This window comes from Sminthopsis crassicaudata, chromosome 1 (assembly GCF_048593235.1).
Source record: "Sminthopsis crassicaudata isolate SCR6 chromosome 1, ASM4859323v1, whole genome shotgun sequence".
Classification (NCBI taxonomy): Eukaryota; Metazoa; Chordata; class Mammalia; order Dasyuromorphia; family Dasyuridae; genus Sminthopsis; species Sminthopsis crassicaudata.
Genome location: NC_133617.1, coordinates 23,783,620 through 23,803,910, shown reverse-complemented (window position 1 = coordinate 23,803,910; position 20,291 = coordinate 23,783,620). Strand labels below are relative to the sequence as shown.

At 42.5% G+C, this 20,291-nt stretch overlaps 1 protein-coding gene across 2 annotated transcripts in view; it reads right to left on the bottom strand.

Moving 5' to 3' along the window:
* Window positions 1-7,641: 7,641 nt before the first annotated feature.
* The window catches only part of KSR2 (kinase suppressor of ras 2), a 600,040-nt gene continuing 587,390 nt past the window's right edge, over window positions 7,642-20,291 (bottom strand). Inside the window, exons 19-20 of one of the 2 annotated variants that reach the window (XM_074296724.1) lie at window positions 19,406-19,539; window positions 7,642-12,225 (exon numbers count right to left, since the gene is read on the bottom strand). In XM_074296724.1, the coding sequence (XP_074152825.1) occupies window positions 12,219-12,225; window positions 19,406-19,539 (141 nt within the window). In that variant the 3' untranslated portion in view covers window positions 7,642-12,218. Of the gene's footprint in view, window positions 12,226-19,401; window positions 19,540-20,291 lie in introns of those variants that run through there. The other variant, XM_074296733.1, reaches the window with a different exon arrangement.

Sequence of the window (20,291 nt, the reverse complement as noted above, 5' to 3'; positions counted from 1 at the left end):
TCAGTGACTTAGGATATAGAGAAAGGACCCTTTGGGCTCTAGAATAAACTCTCTTTTCTGTTCAGAGTACTAGATTTCAGTGAAGTCAGAAGAGAGGTAGCATGGTGCAGTGAAAAGTGGGCTGAATTTAGAGTCAGAATAGCTGGGTTCCAATCCCAGTCCTGTGATTTAATACTTGCATGACTCTTGGTAAATCATTTCTCCTTTCTTGGCCTCCATTTATTCTCTTATCTGTAAAATGGGTGGGTTAGATTTGATATCCTGTAATATCTCAATTAGCTCCTGATTCTATGACCCCAAAGACATGCCTTAGATTCCATATAATACTTAGCCTTGATGTGCCTCAGTTTCCTCTTCTATAAAGGAATGAGATAAACAAATGACCTCTAAGGAATAGAGCCTAAAGATACTTAAGGTCTCTCCACCTCAGTTTCCTCCTCTGTAAAGTGGAATAGATAAGCTGCTAAGGATCTTACAACTCTTCTTAACCTAGGATCCTAACTATCAAAATGACTCTCTAATGTTGAAGTGCTTCAGTTGGAGGAATGAAAAGCTGAAACCCAGAGCAGAAAGCATTCCCAGATTATAGAGCCAGTGCTACCTCGTTGAACCCAAAGGTCACATTGACTAGCCTGATTGCCAAGCAGCTAAGGGTAGCCTTATGGTTGAGACTTAGGTTGTTTTGCAGGGGAAAATGTCTTCTCAGGAACTAGGACAATTACCAAACAGAGCAATTTTGAGGGACTTCAGGATATAATCCCTTTAGATTGCTTAAACCTCCCAGGGGAGCAACTTCTGCTATTCTCATAAAACCAATTTCCAGTATGATGGTAAGTGGAGGTGGGGAAGAGGAGGAAGGGAGAAGAGGAGAGAGGAGGAAAGAAGAAAGAATGGTGGGAAAGGAGAGAAAAGGAGGGGTGCCTAAAAGAGTTTGCTCCAAAATTTGTAAAAGTGAGACAATACATATTTGTCAGTTCTCTGGGTTCTAGTCTCATTTCTGGGGTGAGTTAGTCTTGATTTTTTGGGATCTCAGATTCCTTCTTGTAGAATAATATCTTTGCTGATATTTTAAAAACAAAATAGCACTTGGGAGTCCGCATTCAAAGCCTGGTTCTGATACTTGGAAGCTGTGTGATCTTAGGGCAATTCACTTAATATCTCAAGGCCTCAAATCTCTTGAGAAATCCAATGGATATGGGACCTCAGTGATTTGCATATTCCCTTCAGAGATGCAGATAGCAGCCCAGCTTTGCCCCCCCCATCCTTTTTGACTCTTGTCCATGACCTCTTCTAAGTTTACCACAAGGGATACACCCAATGTCTTGGAGGTTTTCCTTCCTTTCTCCTGACATCTTGAGGGTTTGGATGGGCCATTTGGGCTGTACATCTGCTTTACCACATGACCAGCATAACTTCTCTCTTCCTCCCACCCAGTTCCTTGATGACAATCTTTACTATTGCTCTTCTTTGGAGTTTCTCATTGGCTATATGTCACGACACATTCGCTCCCTCAATGTATGACTCCATTGCTTTTCAGGTAGCTCATTTTTCAATTCTTTATAGACTGTAGAATATTGTGATTCAAAAAGCTGTTTCCTGTAAAAACTGGGACCATTAAAGAAGTTCTGAAAGTAGCAAAGTCTCATTTCATTGTATGTAAAAGGGGAAAGGCTTTCCAGTTCTACTGTCTGGCAGTATATCAGGCATCAGTTGGCTCCTACTAGTCCATAGGAGCACGAAGCCAAGTCTTAACCTCAATCCTTCTGCCATTCCTGGATATCCCTGCCAAATGATGCCTTGCCCATGTACACTTAATTTCCCCTTACAAAGCTTCATCAACAAGCAGCATATGTACCTCTTTTTAATTGTGTCTTAGCACATCTCTGAAAGGGGGGACCTCACCCACACTGATGAAAACTGATGATGGGAAATGCTGGTGGTGAGAGTGGAGAAGAAAAACTTAGTTGCAAAAGACAGGTCTGATTATGACAATGATAGGGGAGAGAGAAAAGAAAGAGATAAGAAAAGCAGAGAAAATGGCAAGATATTTATATTTCAGGTCTAGGTTATGCTCAATAGCCACAGGGATCCCTTTCAGCTCTGGAACTGCTAATTTAGTGAGTCCGTGACTCATATTTAGAGTCAGTATAATTCAATGATTGACTTGAATCCAGAAAATATGGGTTCAAATTCTACCTCAGATAATTGATAGTTTACACTAGATAAAGATTTAATCTCTTTGGATTCATTGTCCTATTTGTAAAATGAGAGAATCAGAGTTAACAATCTCTAATACACATTCTAGTTCCCAATCTCTGATCCTAGATGACAGCAGTTCTCAACAATATTCAGTGAAGGAAAGGTTGTCCTTTCTGTGGACACACATAGAGAGGTAGAAAGAAGACAAGGGATAAGAAGAAGGAAAAGAGGAAAAGAAGAATAGGTAGAAGAGGAAGAAGAAAAATAAAAAAGATAGAAAAGGGAGAAGGAAGAAGAAGGAGAAGATAAGGAAGAAGAAAAATAAGAAGAAAAAGAAGGAAGAGGAAAAAGAAGAAAAAGAGAAAGAAGGAAAAGAGGAAGAGGAAGAAAAAAAAGAATGGAGAAATAAGAAGAGGAAAAGGAAGAAGAAAAGGAGGAGAAAGAAGAAGGAAGAAGAGGAGGAGGAAAAAAGAAGGAGGATGAGGGGAAGAAGGAGGAAGAAGAGAAGAAAATTGCTCTTGAGAAGGGACTTATGTCAATAAGTTGCATTTCCATGCTAGCCAAAGTCTAACTTTCCACATGTCTGATGCTGACTTTCTCTGCATAACTTTGAATCTGGAGGGAACCTTAGATCATAGAATGTCAGAACTAGGAAGAGAGTATAACAATATTAGAACTGGAAGAGATTTCAGACTATAGAATACTAGAAGAGAAAACATGGATGGAAGGTTCTTTCAAGGGCATCTGGTCCATTTGCTTCATTTTACAGAGGTCAAATGAGAGAATTGCCTTGCAGGGGATCACGCTGGTAGTTAAGTGGTAAAAGCTGGATTTGTGTCAGATTTTAGAGTACTAGTTCTAGAGTTCAAAGGTTCTCAGATGCCATCTAATCTAGTCCCTTGATTTTACAGAAGAACAAACTGAGACCCTGAGAGAGAAGAGAAGTGAACTGACTTGGTTGAGCCAGCTCATTTCCAGTGGAGAGACAGGTGATCAAATTGAATGAGGTCATCAGAACCCTTAGTCCTCATTTTAGGTTCTGGTGCTAGCTTTGGTAGCAATTGACTGATCTCCCTGTCTTGAGGCAACTTGCTTGATAAAACTGCTTGGGTTCTTTAACTCTGATACATTTGGTCCCCACTGTGGTATCATTCAGCATCCTGTCTCATTGCATGCTGGGTCACTGAAGTCAGAAGTACACCAGGAACCATAAATTGTTATGCATGACTGCCATGCACAAAGCACATATTACCACCCATGTACCAGACTCAAAGAAAGGATTGGACTCTTGGGCAGGAGTTGTCAAGGGAAGTGCTTTCAAAGCGGCTCCCCATCAGCCCACTCACTCAGCAGATTGAAAAGGTAGTGATGGGCAGTAGATGTATAAAACAGCCAACAGAAAACTAGACTTGAAGCCAGGGAGATCCAGGTTCAAATTCTTCCTTAGACACTTACTATATATATAAAACTCTGAGTGAGCCACTTAACATCTCCATGCCTCGGTTTTCTCAAGAAGGGTTGGACCTGATGATCTCTAAGGCCCTTTCCAGCTCTATGGTCTTATGAAAGAATAGTGAGATCAGAAGATACTCAACCCTCCTTCACATGAAGAAGGTGAAAGGATGTAATCAAGGCCCATCTTCACAATAAAAGCTCTATTTCTTGATCCCTGTCTCCTTTGTTCCCTTTCGTTCTATAAGTTCAAGGACCTGCTGGATTGACACTATACAGGCACGTAGTGGCAATAAACTTTATGTAGGGGAGGTAGGAGAGGAAAGAGCCCTGGATGTGGAATAGAAGGGTTTGGATTTGAGTCTCAGATTTAAAATTTATTCCCTGTGTGACTTTGGGTCAGGTGACTTGATGCTTTAATTTCCTCTGTTTAAAAAAGAAGGAAGGAATTAATCTACACCAGGAAATATTCTAATTCTCATTCTCATTCTCTCTGTGTCTGTATCTCTGTCTCTGTGTCTCTGTTTCTATCTCTGAGTCTCTCCTCCTCCTCCTCCTCCTCCTCCTTCTCCTCCTCTTCCTCCTCCTTCTCTTCCTCCTCCTACTCCTCCTTTTCCTCCTCCTCCTCCTCCTTCTCCTCCTCTTCCTCCTCCTACTCCTCCTTTTCCTCCTACTCCTCCTTTTCCTCCTCCTCTTCCTTTTCCTCCTCCTCCTCCTTTTCCTCCTCTTCCTCCTCCTTCTCCTCCTCCTCCTCCTCCTCTTCCTCCTCCTCCTCCCCTTCCCCTTCCTCTTTCCCCTCTTCCTCTCCTTCTCCCTCTCCCTCTCTCTCTCTTTCTCTCTCTGTGACAGACTCTTATCTGTCTGAGAAAGGAATCACAGAAGCTCCTTCTCAGGATAATATTTTTAAATGCATGAATACACAGAATTATAAAAGAAAGCAAACAGTGAACAGGAACATCTCTATTTTTCTATCCACATTATGGATCCCCATCCATAGACAGGTTGGAGGTCCATCAATGCTTATAGAATTGGATCAAATTGTTGCCAAGAATAGAGGGTCGTGGAGAATTTGGGGGAATGGGTTTGGGCAGGAAAATGGACTCTCATCTTGGGATGCTTGGGAGCTTTGAGGCAAACCAACAAATATTACTTAGCAGGCTCAAGTAAGAACTTTCACATTCAACTAAATTTCATCTAATCTTTCTCAAAACCCCATTAAGCATTCTTTCTCCTTTTCTTCCCTCACTATAGGCCAGCTCCAGAGATGGGAATGCTTCATGTGTTCTCTGGGGAAACACTCCTATTATTAAGCAGGGGCCTGGGGCTTCCAGGGAGTAGGTTGAGAGAAATATAGTGGAATGAAAAAATCTTCCTTCCTTCCAGAGGGTACAGAATGATCAAGAAAGAGAGGGCAATCATGGAATTTTAGCTTGGGAATGGAACTCACATGCCATCTAAATCAATCTCTACCTGAACAAGGATTGGCTCAACAACATACCCGTGTGGCTATCTCACCTTTGCTTCGAGATCCCTAGGGAAGGACAACCCACTAATATCAGCTAATAGTCACCAGTTCCATAGTTCTTCTAACAGTTCTGTAAGACAGAGATTTTTGTTATTCCCATTTTGCAGTTGAGGGGTAGAGAGAGAAAGAGGGATGGGGGGAGAAAGAGAAAGAGAGAGAAAGAGGAAGAGAGGGAAGAAGTGAAAGAAAGAGGAAGGGAAGGAATGTGTATATGTTTGTGTGTAAGAGAGAGAGAGAGAGAGAGAGAGAGAGAGAGAGGAGAGAGAGAGAGAGAGAGAGAGAGAGAGAGAGAGAGAGAGAGAGGGAGAGAGGGAGAGAGAGGGGAGAGAGGGAGAGAGAGAGAGAGAGAGAGAGAGAGAGAGAGAGAGAGAGAGAGAGAGAGAGAGAGAGGGAGAGGGGAGGGGAGAGAGAGAGATAAAAGAGAAACTGAGTGCTAGGATCATAGATTAAATACTGGGGAAATATTCAAATCTAGGTCTTCTTAACTCCAAGTCTGACTCTCCCTTTAATACCTCCTAAGAAAACCCGCTGGATTATTTTCATTGAGAGAGCTCATTCCACTTTTGAGTAGCTCATTTTGTTAAGGAAGTATTGTTTTTCCCTTTGCATTAAGCCTGAGCCTTTTTATAGTTTCCATTGATTATTGCCAGTTCTGCGGGACCAAGTAGAAGAAATATAATCCCTCTTCCACATGACAGGTCCAGTCAGTTTTTTTCCTTCTCCAGGATAAACATCCATGGTTGCTTCAACTTATGAACCCTTTTCCCTTCACCATCTTGATTGCCCCATCTTGGCTTTTTTCCACATTAGCAATAGCCTTTATGGTCTAATTCTATTTAGTGATAGAATAAAATGGATGTTTTTCCAGCTGCTTGAACTTAAGATTAAGTGCATTAAAAGTCAAATATGCAATGAAAGGTCAACCAATGAGAGAGAGGCATAAGGCTATTTCCACTGAAATGGCAAGAGCTAAGGATGGCATTGGCAGGGAGATAAAGAGAGACTGTATGGCTCTAATTCACAGGGCTTTTCGTTTCAAGATCAAAGTCAAATCAGAGAGTAGAAATCCCACTTGCCATAGAGGCCTCAATGGCTCTTGCTGGCTTTCTCAAGTGCAACAAAAGGGAGTAGAACTAACATTTTCAATAAATCCAATGTACAGTCGCTGATCTACTTGACTCCATGAGGGCTAGTCAACTTGAGGTTCCAATGTTTCCATTTAAGGGATCATCTTGACAAATAATAGTGACCAGATCCTGTCAATCTTCCCATAATGGCCATGCTTCCAGGGTTAGAGAGAACCAGCCTATGGTGTTTTTGTTGTTTAGTCTTTTTTAGTCATGCCCAACTCTTGTTGATCCCTCTGGACTTTTCTTGGCAAAGACACTGAAATGGTTTGCCATTTCTTTCTCATTTTACAGATGAAAAAACTGAGAGAAACAGAATTAAGTGCTTTGCCCAGGATCACACAGCTAGTAAGTGTCTGATGCCGGATTTGAATTCGGGGAGATGAGTCTTCCTGACTCCAGGCTTGGCACTCTAGCCACTATTCCACATATCTGCTCCAATGTACATAGTACATTGAAAAGAAAAATGGATGTGCAGTCCGATCTTGACCCTGATGCTTATTACTTGTGTGACTTTGGGAAATGCCTTAATCTCCCTCAGTTTCTGTTCTGTCATTTATAAAATAAGGGTCTGGACTAGATGACCTCAAAGATTCCTGTCAGCTCCACATTTAGACTCCTGTGAATATGATAATCCAGAACTTGTATCACTTGACACTTTCTCTGATACTCTTGATTGAATTTCCTTTCAGTGATGAAATATTTAATGTCCCTGTCCTTCTCTGATCCCTATGGATGGTTCCATTGATATAGAGTTGTGAATATGGGCAAAAGAAGCTGATCTGGGAAAAATGACTCCCTCTGCCTTGTTTTTCTCTTGTTAAGGACAACCTAAGTAGTTTGGGACCATCCCAAGATTGTCTAACTGGCCTCCTGCCCCCAGATTAAATGACTGGTTCCAAAGAGGAAATGCATGGCAAGCAAGTTGGATGAGCTCTTTGAAGACAAGGATTCTATTTCACCTAAAGAAGAAACTAGGACATTGGAGCAGAAAAGCTATGAGCACCAGACCACGTGAGTGGCTTCTGACCATTGGATCATGGATGAATGACTGAATGTGAGGGAGGATCCAGGGAGGCAGAGTACCCATGATCAACTGAAGATGGATTGAAGACAATGTCATTACTGACCTCAGGGCTTCCAGGAACAGAACATCGGCCACTGTGTCTCTTTCCCTTCTGAGTTTGGGCAAGTTCCCTTACATCGATTTTAGGTAGGGATGAGGTTGAGGGTGGGGGGCCTGGAAATACGCCCATCAGCCGCTATGGACAAACCTATCGTGACTAATTACACCAAAGGCCGAGTGGAAAAAGAAAATTCCAAAAAGCACAACACACCCACTGTTCACATTCTTAGTCCTTTGAGTACAGGTAGAAAATTCAACCCCACACCACTAACCTCAGGTTAAGCTGCGGAGAAAATGATTTTCATTTGGCTTTGTACATGCTATGAACATGGCCCCCCTACACACACACATACACATACACATGTGCACGTACACACACGCACAACCTAAATCCTGTAACAGAATGCAAAGAAGAAACTGGAAGGAGAGGGTAGGATTGGCAAATTCCAGATTTACATTTTTCCTGGAGAAGCTCCAATCTTTCACCATGAATGTTTCCTTTGGATTCCTTCAGCCCTTGAGACATTTTTTTGGGCCCAGTCAAGGCATTGGTGAAGAATGCTTAGAGAAACTCCTAGGATTAGTGCAATGTCGAGGGCCTTAAGGCCTGGGGCTGGCAGACTGGGAATTGGGGGGTGGGGAGGAATCTGGGTTTGGAGGTACAAGGTTTTAGGTGCTGGCTGTGGCGGCCATTTTTTTTAAAGCAGGGAAGGATGAAAGAAAATAGGGGTAAGGACTAGAGAAGGTCTTGGGGAACAAAGAGAGACCTGGAAGTTGGGAAGTGAGTTAGCTAGCTTGCCATGCTGGTGGGTTTGAGGCACAGGAAAGTTTCAGGTGACTGCAATAGGCTCCCTGGATACACTCCCCTAGTTTAAGGTTACTTTTGGACATCTGATTTGGGACTAGCCTCTACAAAGGGGACTGACTAATGAGAAAAGGAGTGAAACAGAAATACCGAACTCATTAGCTAGTATGAAGTTTGCTTTTTGACCTGCAAGTGATGAGTCAGAGAAACTTGCAGCCCTGGGTTACAAGAAGTGCCCAGAAGCTATGATCTGCCAAGCTGAGGTCATCCTGATATTTCTCACTTTATGGGCTAGACATGGTCCTAAGAAGATGGGTGGAAATTGGATTTTTGTCAATTGAGTTCAATTTTGAAGCCAAAGGAAATCTAAAGGGAAGTTATATTATTTTTTTGCACAAAGCAAACTACTCCTTTTTGAAAAGGGAGGCAGGGATAATCACCACCATTTATTATCCATCTGGCAAGTTTTGGCTTTTGTTTATCAGGTATGACCTAAGCCCATTCAGGATCACTTACATTTCTTGGTGCTATTCAAGTGCCTGAGCGATGTTGCTTAAAAGCTGTCTATAGAGTTGAATTTACAAAGAACTCTCTTTGTATCAAGAAAAACTTCTCTGGTGCCTCTAGCTAACTGATGCATTTACAGCATGTAACCGATGGACCTAAGGAAAGAAAGCGGTCATCCGGTTCTTCTTTGTCTTCAGCACTCCCAATGGGGAGGCTGTTTTCCACTGTAATTCTTGGTCTATGTCTAGTAGAGAATGAGTTTGAATAAAACTCATAAACACAACCCTCAAAGGACTCAGCGTTAGGCACAGAGCTGATGGAATCATCAGCCAGGCAGATCTAAAAGAGCAGATTAAGGGAAAAGGGTCAAGGAGCTTTCCCTACGGAACTTCTACTTAAAAAAAAAATTCATACTGCACTAGTATGAAGGCAGAACTTTAGGGGATAGCACCCAAAGACCTTTCCTGTTGCTGAAATTCCTTGAGGCAAATCTGGATACCAATTGCCCTAGTCTACTCTATGGGCTGCCCACTTTGTTGGGTCTCTACCTCTTCTCCTCATCCCCAAAGGGCCATAAGGAGAATTGGAGTTGACAGGAAAGGGAAGGCCACTAGAGAAGGCTGGTACTGAGCTTGAGGGAAATGAGAATTTAAGATTTCTTGGCATATGGAAATATTAGGCCAAGGAATAACAAGGTCATGGAATAAGTACCCTCATGACCTTGGACAATTCATCTCACTTCTTTGGAACTCAGTTTCCTCAACCCAGGCAGGTGATAAACCCAAGAGTACAGTTGGGACTTTGGAGGTGGGAACAGAAATATGGACAATATGGGAATTTGGTTTGCTTGACATGAATTTTGGTTTCCCCCTTTGTTTGCCTCTTTATCCAATGGAAGAGTATGGGTAGGCTTTTTTTTAATTAGTTGAAAGAATTACAGTTAAAGATATAAACAAATAAGGTTGTCAGACACAACATCTTTAAGGTCTCTTCCAGCTCAAAATCCATGCTATGATGATTCCTGGGCCAATTTTTGGAAAAAGACATAGTCTTAGCAGGATGATCTGGGTGAACTCCCCAAAGAGCTAACACAACAGGGCTTACATATCTGCCTGTGGACCTGCAGCTTACAGGATCAGCCAGCAAGGACATAAGTTCCAAAGATGTCTGATCCCAAATAATAACCCACCATAGATGGATCAGAGAATCACAGGTCTGGAGCTAAAGGGGACTTTACAGATTGCTTTGTGAGAAAATGGGGAGCCAGAGAGGCACAGTCTCTCTGCCAATACTCCCAAAATAGTGAATACCCAAGCTTGGACTCAAACCTTTAAAAGAAAGGGCTCTTTTCCCTGTTTCAGACTTGGAAGAGGGAAGAGATATAAGGGATCTTTGTTTGGGTTCATGATTTAAGTCAAAATTCAGTTGGAACTTTTCTCCATCTCCTTTACTCCCTGAAGGAGTGAGAAGGCTGAATTATGCAGCAGACAAAGTGAGAACAAGGCCTCAGACAGTTCTGGAGAGGTGCAAAGAGGCTTCGGCTACAGAGCTTTAGGGAAATCTCACCCGCTGCCCTGTCGTCTCGGTTATCATTTTATTCCATGATATGTTGTAAATAGATAATAGCCATTTTCTTTCTGTCATAGGTCAGGCAGGACAGTGACCATGGCTGAGGGTTGACAGCATTACTATGGTGGGTGTGTGACAGGAAGTTTTTCTGGGAACCCCTTCCCACCCTATCACCCCACTGAAGCTCCATCATCTCCCTTAGGGAAAAAAAATCCCTTCTTGCAGGGCAGCCTCATTATGAAATGTGTTCAACTGCAATCACAGCTCCCAGATATAAACTAGGAGGTGCATAAGGAACAAGGCCATTGAGTCTACCTGTTATCAAGCAAGGAGAGATTCAACTGATTTAATTCAGGAATTCAGCACTGGACAGCGGTGTCATCTGGCACAGGAAGTTGTGATCTCCTGGCAGATCAGGTCATGAATCTGACTGTCTAAAGGGAGGAGATAGGGGTAGGGGAAGGGGAGGGAGCAGAACATTTCTACTGACAGATTGTTGTGCATGCAGTATGAATTCATGAATACAGGATCTGGGGTTTTGGCAGCAAAAGGAACTCCCACAGCAGGGAGTCTCTCCACCAACACAGAATGCAACCCATCTGAGACTTAGCAATTAAGTCCTAAGAAGTTACATGAGGCACACAGAGGTAAAGCGGCTTGTCCAGGGTCAGCTAGGGAGTATAAGTGGCAGGATTTTAATTCAGGATTTTGAGCACACTACCCACTATGCAACACTGCTTCTATGTACGCAGTACATGCATGTTTGCATTGATTGGATCCAGCATACCAGCCCGACTTTAACAGAATAAACTCAGGAGACAGGCAGGGGAAGGGAGTAAGTAATCTGCAACCTCCTTAGGAACACAGTGCTCTGTTGCAGAACTCGATGATGGGGAACACTATGTTCCAATGGGCCTCTTGTGGCCTTCTCTCTCTATGCTTTATCCTGAATTCTACTGAATAGTGAGCATATTAGGGGAAAGAATATAAATATTCCAGGCTAAGTTTAGGAGAGGTATGTTGAAAAGAGACAGATGTTTCTTTATACATGCCTTGGAGAGGTAATCTCAGAGGCTGAAATTGAGATAACCTCAATCCCCCCCAAAAGGGAGGACCCAGAGGCCAAGATTTCATGAAGCACAATAGGCCAGTTCCTTTGTAAATAAGTCTTTGAGGGGCCAGAATGCATCATGTAGATGTGTGTGTGACCTAGACCCAAGGAATTGACCCACAACTAGCACCACCTAGGGAAAAACCAGAAATGACTCAATTAAATAATCCACTTCCCCATCCCCTGACACTGAATGAACATAGACTTGTTTGAAAGCAAATTAGCCAGAGGCTAATGAAGTGGGGTAGAGAAAAAAGGAAAAGGGGCAAAGATATTAAAAGATAGAGCTCTCTCTTTCTCTCAAACACACACACACACACACACACACACACACACACACACACACACACACACACACACACGTCCCAGCAGCCTATCCTCAGTTGTAGAGGAGGAGCTGGACTAGTGTCAGGTTCCATCTCTACAGCAAATCCACAGAGACTTCACACACTCATTTTCCCATCCTGCTCTTTTTCACACTTCTTCCCTAGGCCCACCATCCAGGGCCCTTGTAGTAAACATTGCATCTCTCTCTGATCTACTCTAGTCCAGTTGGTCCCCCTCTCCCTCTCCTTCCCAGGGGCAGAGGCACTAGTCCAGGACAGGGGGCACTGCTTGCAGACCAGAAAGCCTTGCTTGGTTCCTTCAGCAATCCCAGGTGGTGGCTCCTTCCAGTCTTCAGACCCCTGGATTTTCCTTAGTGCACAGAGGAGAGAGACAGGATGAAGAGGAGGCTTGGTACTGAGGCAGCTGAAGGGGTAACAGGTAAGAAAGGCACCATCCCATCACATGGTCTGTCACAGCCTGGAGAATAGAGACAGGAGAGCAATCGTAGTGAGAAAAAGGAATCTCAACAGTGAGATGGAGAGCATGGAAAGTAGGAATCATGTTGTAGCTGTGAAGAGAGGCATTGGGCCATACCTTACAGAGAAACTGACTTTAAAGCCAGGAAGACAGTGGTTCCTATTCTGTCTCTTGTGGGTACTGTCTATATGGCTCTGGGCAAGTCATTCAATTTACAAATTTATAAATTGCAGTATAAATTCTACTGCATTGGTAGAAGTGTGTGTGTGAAAGGGACTTTTTAATAAACAAAACATCACAGATCTAGTATCTGTTCTACTTATAAATCAAGATTCCAGTAGCATGTAAGCTTGCTGAGGGCAAGGGCTGTTCATCAATTTGTTGACTATCCCCAACATAAAGCAAATACTAAACAATATTAGTAATAATGGGATTGTATTAGAACTTCTATGCTACCATCAAAAGGACATACAACTTAAGTTTAATTTTTTTTTCAAATAATTGGTATGGTTTACATTGAGTCATATCCCGTTGCTCACTACCTCCTACATTCAATGTTGGAAGAAGCCTTGGAAGGCAGCTGGTTCAACAACAACAAAAGTACTCCCCAAATGTTTATCTCATTCTTGTTTATAGAACTAAGGTAAGGGGGAAACTACTATTACCTAAGACTTAAAACAAGACATTTGGCTTTTGGATGGCTCAAATTGTTAAGGAGATTTTATCTCACCTCAACTCAAAGAGCCTCATCCTTTGCTTCTTGTTCTGCCCTCTTGCCACTGGAGCCAGATGGCTCCAGAAGAGAAAGGGAGGTCGGTGACTTTGCACAACCCTCCATCACTCAAATCCAATTCACTTGCATGTCACTTCCCAGATGTCATGGCCCTCTTTGAGAATCAAGGACAAACAATAACAACGTGCCTTCTGGGGCCACGCAGAACAAGGAGAATCCCTCTTTCATGTAATAGCCCATTAATTACGTGAAGACAGCTTTCATTTTCCCTTGAGTCTTCCCTTCTCCAAACTAAACATGAGGAAATTCTTCTCAATAGAGTAGAAAGGGTATGAGACTAAGTCAGGAAGATCTAGATTTAGATTCTACCTCTCCTTACCAGCTATGTGATTTGGGCATGTACCCTCCCCTCCATGGAGCCTGATTTCTCATTTCTAAAATAAAGGAGATGAGTTCCCTTCTAGTTCTCATCTTATTGGACTTTAGGGTTTGCAAAGTTTTTTTTTTTTTCCGTTCATTTTTAGAACACTAGAAATCTTAGAAAGATACTTTCCATATCACAATAATGACCCTGGGAGATTGTGTAGATATTCTTAAGCTCATCTTAATGAATTTTACTTTATCTTCTTGATATACCAGCAAGATTGACTACTTATTTTCTCCTCCTGGATATTTTCTTCCTGAGATCTTTATGACACTAGTTTTCCTCCTACCTCTCTGACCTTTCCCATTCAGTCTCCTTTGCTGGATCACTATTATATACAACATATCTCTAACTCTGGGGTCTGTCCTTCCCATCTTCTATTATCTCTCTGTACCTTCTCATCAACTCTTAGGATTTTGATTAATTATCTTCTCTCTACAGATGACTGCTCATTTTATATACTCATTGTTAATCTCTTTTTTAAAGCCCATCACCAACTACCTATTGGACATTTTGAGTCTTGCCTCAGACACAAGCTAATTGTGAAACCTTGGACAAGTACTTTCCCACCTCTTAGCCTCAGTTTCCTCATCTCCAAAATGAGAATGCTCACCTCCCAGAGGTGTTGTGAGATAATTTAAAGTGCTACATGAATGCTACTTATTATTAATAGTAATAGTAGCAACATCGTCTCACATACTGTCAGTTGCTAATGTTCCAAGATCTCTCATCTATGTCCACTTTTCTTTTTCCCTCTATTTCTCTCTTGACGTAGCTGTCGTCTAGGCTTTTATTAACTCTCAAGTCTCTGTCCACTTGAATCGATTCTCCCCACAAGCACCAATATTATTTTCCTGAAATATTTTTCTGGCCATATTATCTTTTCTCTGGGTCCCCAACTCAATAACTTCCAGCAGCTGTCTATTATTATTACATATATGCCAACTGGGTCCATCTAACTATTCAGCCTCATCAAACATAGACTCCCCTCTGTATACTCTACGATCTAGTCAAACTGCCCATGCTCCTATACAGCAATGGTGTCAAACTCAAGTAGAAATAGATCCCAATGAACCATATATTGGCTTAGAAAACTCAAAATTAACATTGCTTCATTGCATTTTTATTTATTTTGTTAAATTTTCCCAATTATATTTTAATCTGGTTCAAACCACTCCCCAGAGTTTTGTGAATCCTGAGCCTGATACCTCTTCCGTACGTGATATTTCATCTCTATCTCCGTGGCTTTGTTCAGGCTGTTTGTCCTCATTCCTCCCTCTCCAAATCAGCAACTCTGTCCAAGGCTCAGTTCAATTACTGCCCTCTATGGGGAACTCTTTTCTCATCCCTGTTTGATAGTTCCCTCCTCCCATAATTGTTCTTCATGCATGTTGTAGATACTTATTGGGCATATGTTAAATCCCCCTTCTCCTACTACAATGCCAGTGATTGTTTCATTTCAGCCTGCTGTATTCTCAGAGCTTAGCATACATTAGGTGTTTAATAAATGTTTGATAATGAAGTTGGATTCCATTTTGTACCCCTTGTCATGGGACTTGACATGGGCCTGAGACCTAATGGTCTCAGTATCAGCCATGTAACCATAGAGCAGGGGTAAGGGGACGTTTGACTATACCTAAATCAATGGAGTCTACATCTGGCAGAATACTAGGGGACGAATCTTGGGAGCTGATTCATTTGGGGCTATTTTGTTGTGCCTACTTGAGAAATCAGTAAGAACTCACTGGCTAGGAAATATACAGCTCACTGAAAGCAAATCAGTTCCCAGCATATAATGACCAAATTTATTATCCTAAAGACAAACAGAGATGGAGAGGGGAACCCAAAGAACCCCTTTAATGAGAAATAAAGCCAAATAGACCTTCCTGACAAGGAAATTGCAAAGCCTCTCATTGCCTCTTTCTACTTCCTCATTTCCTCCTTGTCTCTGTGTGATGGGTAAACTAGGAAGCAACAGGATCATAATGATCAGGGCCATGCTGACATGAATGCCAAGGGAAATTCACTGAGCTCCAGTCCTTCTGAGCTGGGACAGTGGAATCTCTAGTTTGAGGGGTGGAAAGTGGAGGTTAGCAATGAGACTATGGGAAAGTTCTTCTAGTTTCAACTAAACTTCTCTATGCAAATGATTGCTAGTTTTGTATATTGATTGTTATTCTCCCTTCCTCCCTCACTTCCTCCCTCCTTCCCTCCCTCCCTTCCTCTATCCCTCTTTCCCTTCCTTCCTCCCTCCCTCCCTTCTTCCATCCCTCCTTCCTTTTCCCTCCCTCCCTTCTTCCTTCCTCCTTCTCTTCTTCCTTTCTCTCTCCCTTCCTTCCTCCCTCCCTCCCTTCCTCCCTCCCTCCCTCCCTCCCTTCCTCCCTCCCTCCCTTCCTCATTCCCTCCTCTCCTTCCTCCCTCCCTCCCTTCCTCCCTCCCTCCCTCCCTTCCTCCCTCCCTCCCTTCCTCATTCCCTCCTCTCCTTCCTCCCTCCCTCCCTTCCTCCTTCCCTCTTCTCCTTCCTCCCTCCCTCCCTTCCTCCTTCCCTCCTCTCCTTCCTCCCTTCCTTCTTCCTTCCTTCCTTCCTTCCTTCCTTCCTTCCTTCCTTCCTTCCTTCCTTCCTTCCTTCCTTCCTTCCTTCCTTCCTTCCTCCCTCCCTTCCTTCCTCCCTCCCTTCCTTCCTTCTTCCCTCCCTCCTCCCTTCCTTCCTCCCTCCCTTCCTTCCTCCCTCCCTCCCTTCCTCCCTCCCTCCCTTCCTCATTCCCTCCTCTCCTTCCTCCCTCCCTCCCTCCCTTCCTCCTTCCCTCCTCTCCTTCCTTCCTTCCTTCCTTCCTTCCTTCCTCCTTCCCTCCTCTCCTTCCTCCCTCCCTTCCTTCCTTCCTTCCTTCCTTCCTTCCTTCCTTCCTTCCTTCCTTCCTTCCTTCCTTCCTTCCTTCCTTCCTTCCTCCTTCCTTCCTTCCTTCCTTCCTTCCTTCCTTCCTTCCTTCCTTCCTTCCTTCCTTCCTTCCTTCCTTCCTCCTTCTCTTTTTGTGAATCTCTGTCTCTCTCATTCTTCTTTCTTTTTGCAAAGCACTTTACATATGTTATCTCTTTTAATCCTCACAACAACTGGGATGTTGATGCTATTATTATCTTCATTTTACAGATGAGGGAACTGAAACAAACAGAGGTTAAGTGTTTTGACCAGGCTCACACAGCTAGTACATGCCTAAGACAGGATCTGAAACAAAGAATTCCTGGCTTCAAGGGAAGCCACTATTCCATAGTGTCACACTGTCTCTCAATACCTAATAAAGGGAGCTGTCCAAAAATAAAATGAGTTGTCTCAGGACCCACAGACCTGAAGCTGTGTGTATTGAAACCAAGAATAGAATGTAATCTATGGTGGATCCTTGTTCATCTTCCTTATACCTCTCTCAGTGGTCCTAAGATCATCACATCCTCTGTTGGCTGCATCAGCCCCCTGCTGTTCCTCCTTCTCCCTCTGTGTTCCCTGGCCCTCTGAGGCCCTTTGTGTGAGAAAAATGCCTTAAATAAAGACTCTGTGCTTTTAGCACCATTGGCCAGTCAGTTCTTTTTTCAAAAGCTTTCTGTCTCAAACTACTGCAATTAATTGGGAAAACAATCTAAATATTATTATAATTATCCTGCAATCACAAAGCATCCTGGTCAAAGCAGTAGAGAGCCAACAAATACCAGAGCCCTCAAAAGCCAGCCAAACCCTGGATTTTGCCTCCAACTACAAAGAATCCAGGGCTCAGCCCACCTTTCATGTTGTATAACACTGCTCTACACCCTCATGGAAGCTGAAATAGGGGATTTGTGTGTTTAGGCAGCAATTTACTTGGGTAGTTTTTTATTGAAGGAAATGTTTCTCTTTGTGGGCATAATTCTCTCAGATGACAAAGGAAATCCATAGCCTTTCATTGTCCAAACTGAGATTTGTGATAAGAGAGAGAACTGGAATATCAAAAGACTTCACAAGCCCAGGGAAAATTAATTAAACTAACAGGAGGTCTGTCTCACATTGGTCTGGTTAATGGATCATCTTATCATGTTGTCAGAGTCATTACAGATTAGGGTTTCTCCATAACAGGTGCTCTTAACCTTTTTTGTATCATGGACCCCTTTGGTTGGCTGGCAGGATTGAAGAGAGAGAGAGAGAGAGAGGAAAGAAAGAGGGAAGAGGGGGGGGGGTAAGGTAAGGAGGGAGGGAGGGAGAGAGAGGGAAAGAGGGAAGGAGAGAGAGACGGGGAGAAAGAGAGGGAGAGGGAGAGAAAGAAGGAGAGAGGAAGAGAGAGAAGAGGGGAAGAGCGAGGGAAAGAGATGAAGAGAGAAGAGAAGAAGGCAGAGAAAAAGGGAAAGAAGAAGGGAGAGAAAGAGGAAGAAGGAAAGAAAGAAGGAGAGAGAAGGACATAGAGAAGAGGAAAAGGTAGAGGAGAGGAGAGAGAGGGGGGAAAGAGAGAGAGGGATAGAGAGGGGGAGAGAGAGAGGAGGAAGAGGAGGAGGGATAGAGATAAAGAAGGAGGGAGAGAATGAGAGAGAGGGAGAGGGAAAGAGGAGTGGAAGACAAACAGACCAAAATGCAGACACACACAAAGAGAAAGACAGAGACAGAAACAGAAATGAGACTCAGAGACCCAGAGAGAGAGATAGAGACAGAGACAAACATACAGAGAAACAGATACACAGAGACTTAGAGACAGGAGAGAGACAAAGACACAGAGAGAGAAAGAGACAGAGACACAAAGACAGAGAAGAGGAGAGGAGAAGAGAAAAGAGACAAAGATAGAAACAGAGACCTAGTGGCATGAGAATCATATGTTAAATGACAATTTGTTTAAAAATGATCTGGGATTTTTAGTGGATTACAAGCTCAGTGGGGGTCCACAGTTTGAAATGAAACCAAAAAAAGCTACTTAGGCTGCCTAAAAATAACAATAAAAATAATGATAATGATGATTATTACTTCCATAGTGCTTTAAGGTTTGCAAAATGCTTTAAAATATAGTTTATTTTCACAATACTCTAAAAATATTGTTATTATCCTCATTTTATAGATGAGGAAACTGAGGCAGACCAAAGCTGATTGGATTCTTCAGGATTACCCAAATAGTAAATATCTAAGACTGGATTTTGAACTCAGTTCTTCCTGACTCCAGTCCTAATACTCTAACCAGTGCCCCATCTAGTTGCCAGAGGCACAGTCCCTATGAATAAGGAATAGACAGTTCTGCTGTCTTCCAGCCAGGACATAACAGAAATGTCTTGTTCAGCTCGGGATGTCACACCTCAGCAAGGGCAGAGATAAGCTGGAAAGCTGTCACCATGGTGAAAAGGAGTGATTCCATTTCATGCAGGATCAGTTGAAAGAACTAGGGATGTACAGCATTGGAAGAGAAGACCCAGGACAGCAGCCAAGGTGTCAGAGGAATGATGGTTGTGTTTAAGTACATGAAGATCTGTTGTATTGAAGAAGGATTAGCTTTGCCTTCTTTAACTTTAGAGTAAAGAACTAGTAATAATAGTGGACATAGTCGAGACGAATTTTAACTTGGAATAAGGAAAAATGCACTAAATAATAGAGCCATTTTAAAGTAGAATGGTCCCTCTCAGGAAGTAGTAATTTCTTCCTTCTTGGAAGTTTTTAGGTAGCGACCAGAAGATCACTCATTGAATTTATATACTGGGGATTCCTAGTTGGGCTGGAGCTTCCTTTCTACTCTCACATTCTGAGATGCTGTGATGGTGTGAAGACTATATCTACCTCTTTCTAAACCTTAAGTATTATTTTATCTGCTTGTCCTTCTCCCTTCCCCTTTGTGACGCCCCAAATAGTCCTCACGGATACAATGCTATGCTACTAAATCTGCACCAAAAGTAAGAAGACTAAGAGCCAGAAGAGAAGGCAGGAAATGGGATGGCTGAAGAGATGTGATTATAGAGGGATAAGGCTAGGTATGGCCAAGGCAGGAAGGAAAGCGAAACAGAGAGGAGTCTGGGAGCTGAGGGAGAACTCTTACTCTGCTGACTTCCAGAAATGTCCAGGGTGAGAAAGGCGGCGGTTTCGCTTGGGCAGTTTCTCCAGCATTTCCATGAGCTTGGTGAAGGTAGGTCTCTCTTCCTGCTCAAAAGCCCAGCAGAAGAGAAGAATATCCTAAAAGAAATACCGACATGAGCATTAAACAAGAAGTAGAGATCTTCTCCCCATTATTTTATACTTTATTGAAAGTTGTTGACATTTTTCCTCAATAGGACAGGGAGAAAGGAAACTTGGAGCTTTCACTGATTTCCCTCATCCAAAGGAAATCATTAAAGACCAAAGGAGAACCACCACTTGCAAGTATTTACTCATCTGTAGAAAGGATGAAGATATTTTACAAGTCTTCTCCTGTTGGTCTTTCCACTAAGTCTTAATTCTTGGTCAATCAAAACAGTTTTTTTCAGAACTTGCATTTAATTATTCCTACTAAATCATATTTCTTTCCCCCAATGTGTATTTTTCCTTATATTGTTTGTACAAATGCTAAAAATTAGACTTCAGTATTTACAATATTTTCACAAAGGAGCATATGTACATATATCTACATATATATTATAGAAAAAAAGATAATATAGGAAATGTTTTGGATTTTTATCTAATGCCAGACAAAATCTAGATGGGTGGGATATACCAATAAAGCCAGGAATTGGTGGTTCAGTTATATGAATTGTATATAGAGCAAATATTTTTGCAAATAATTTGCTTTCATGAAGCTGATTTTATAAATCTCAAACCATTAGGTTACTTGACATGGTCATTTGTTATCCTCTAAGGAAACATTCATAATTTCTATAAGTAGGGGAAATGAAAGCAGGATTCCAATTGACAAACCCATATCCAAGTCTTCTTCTTCTAACAGAATCCCT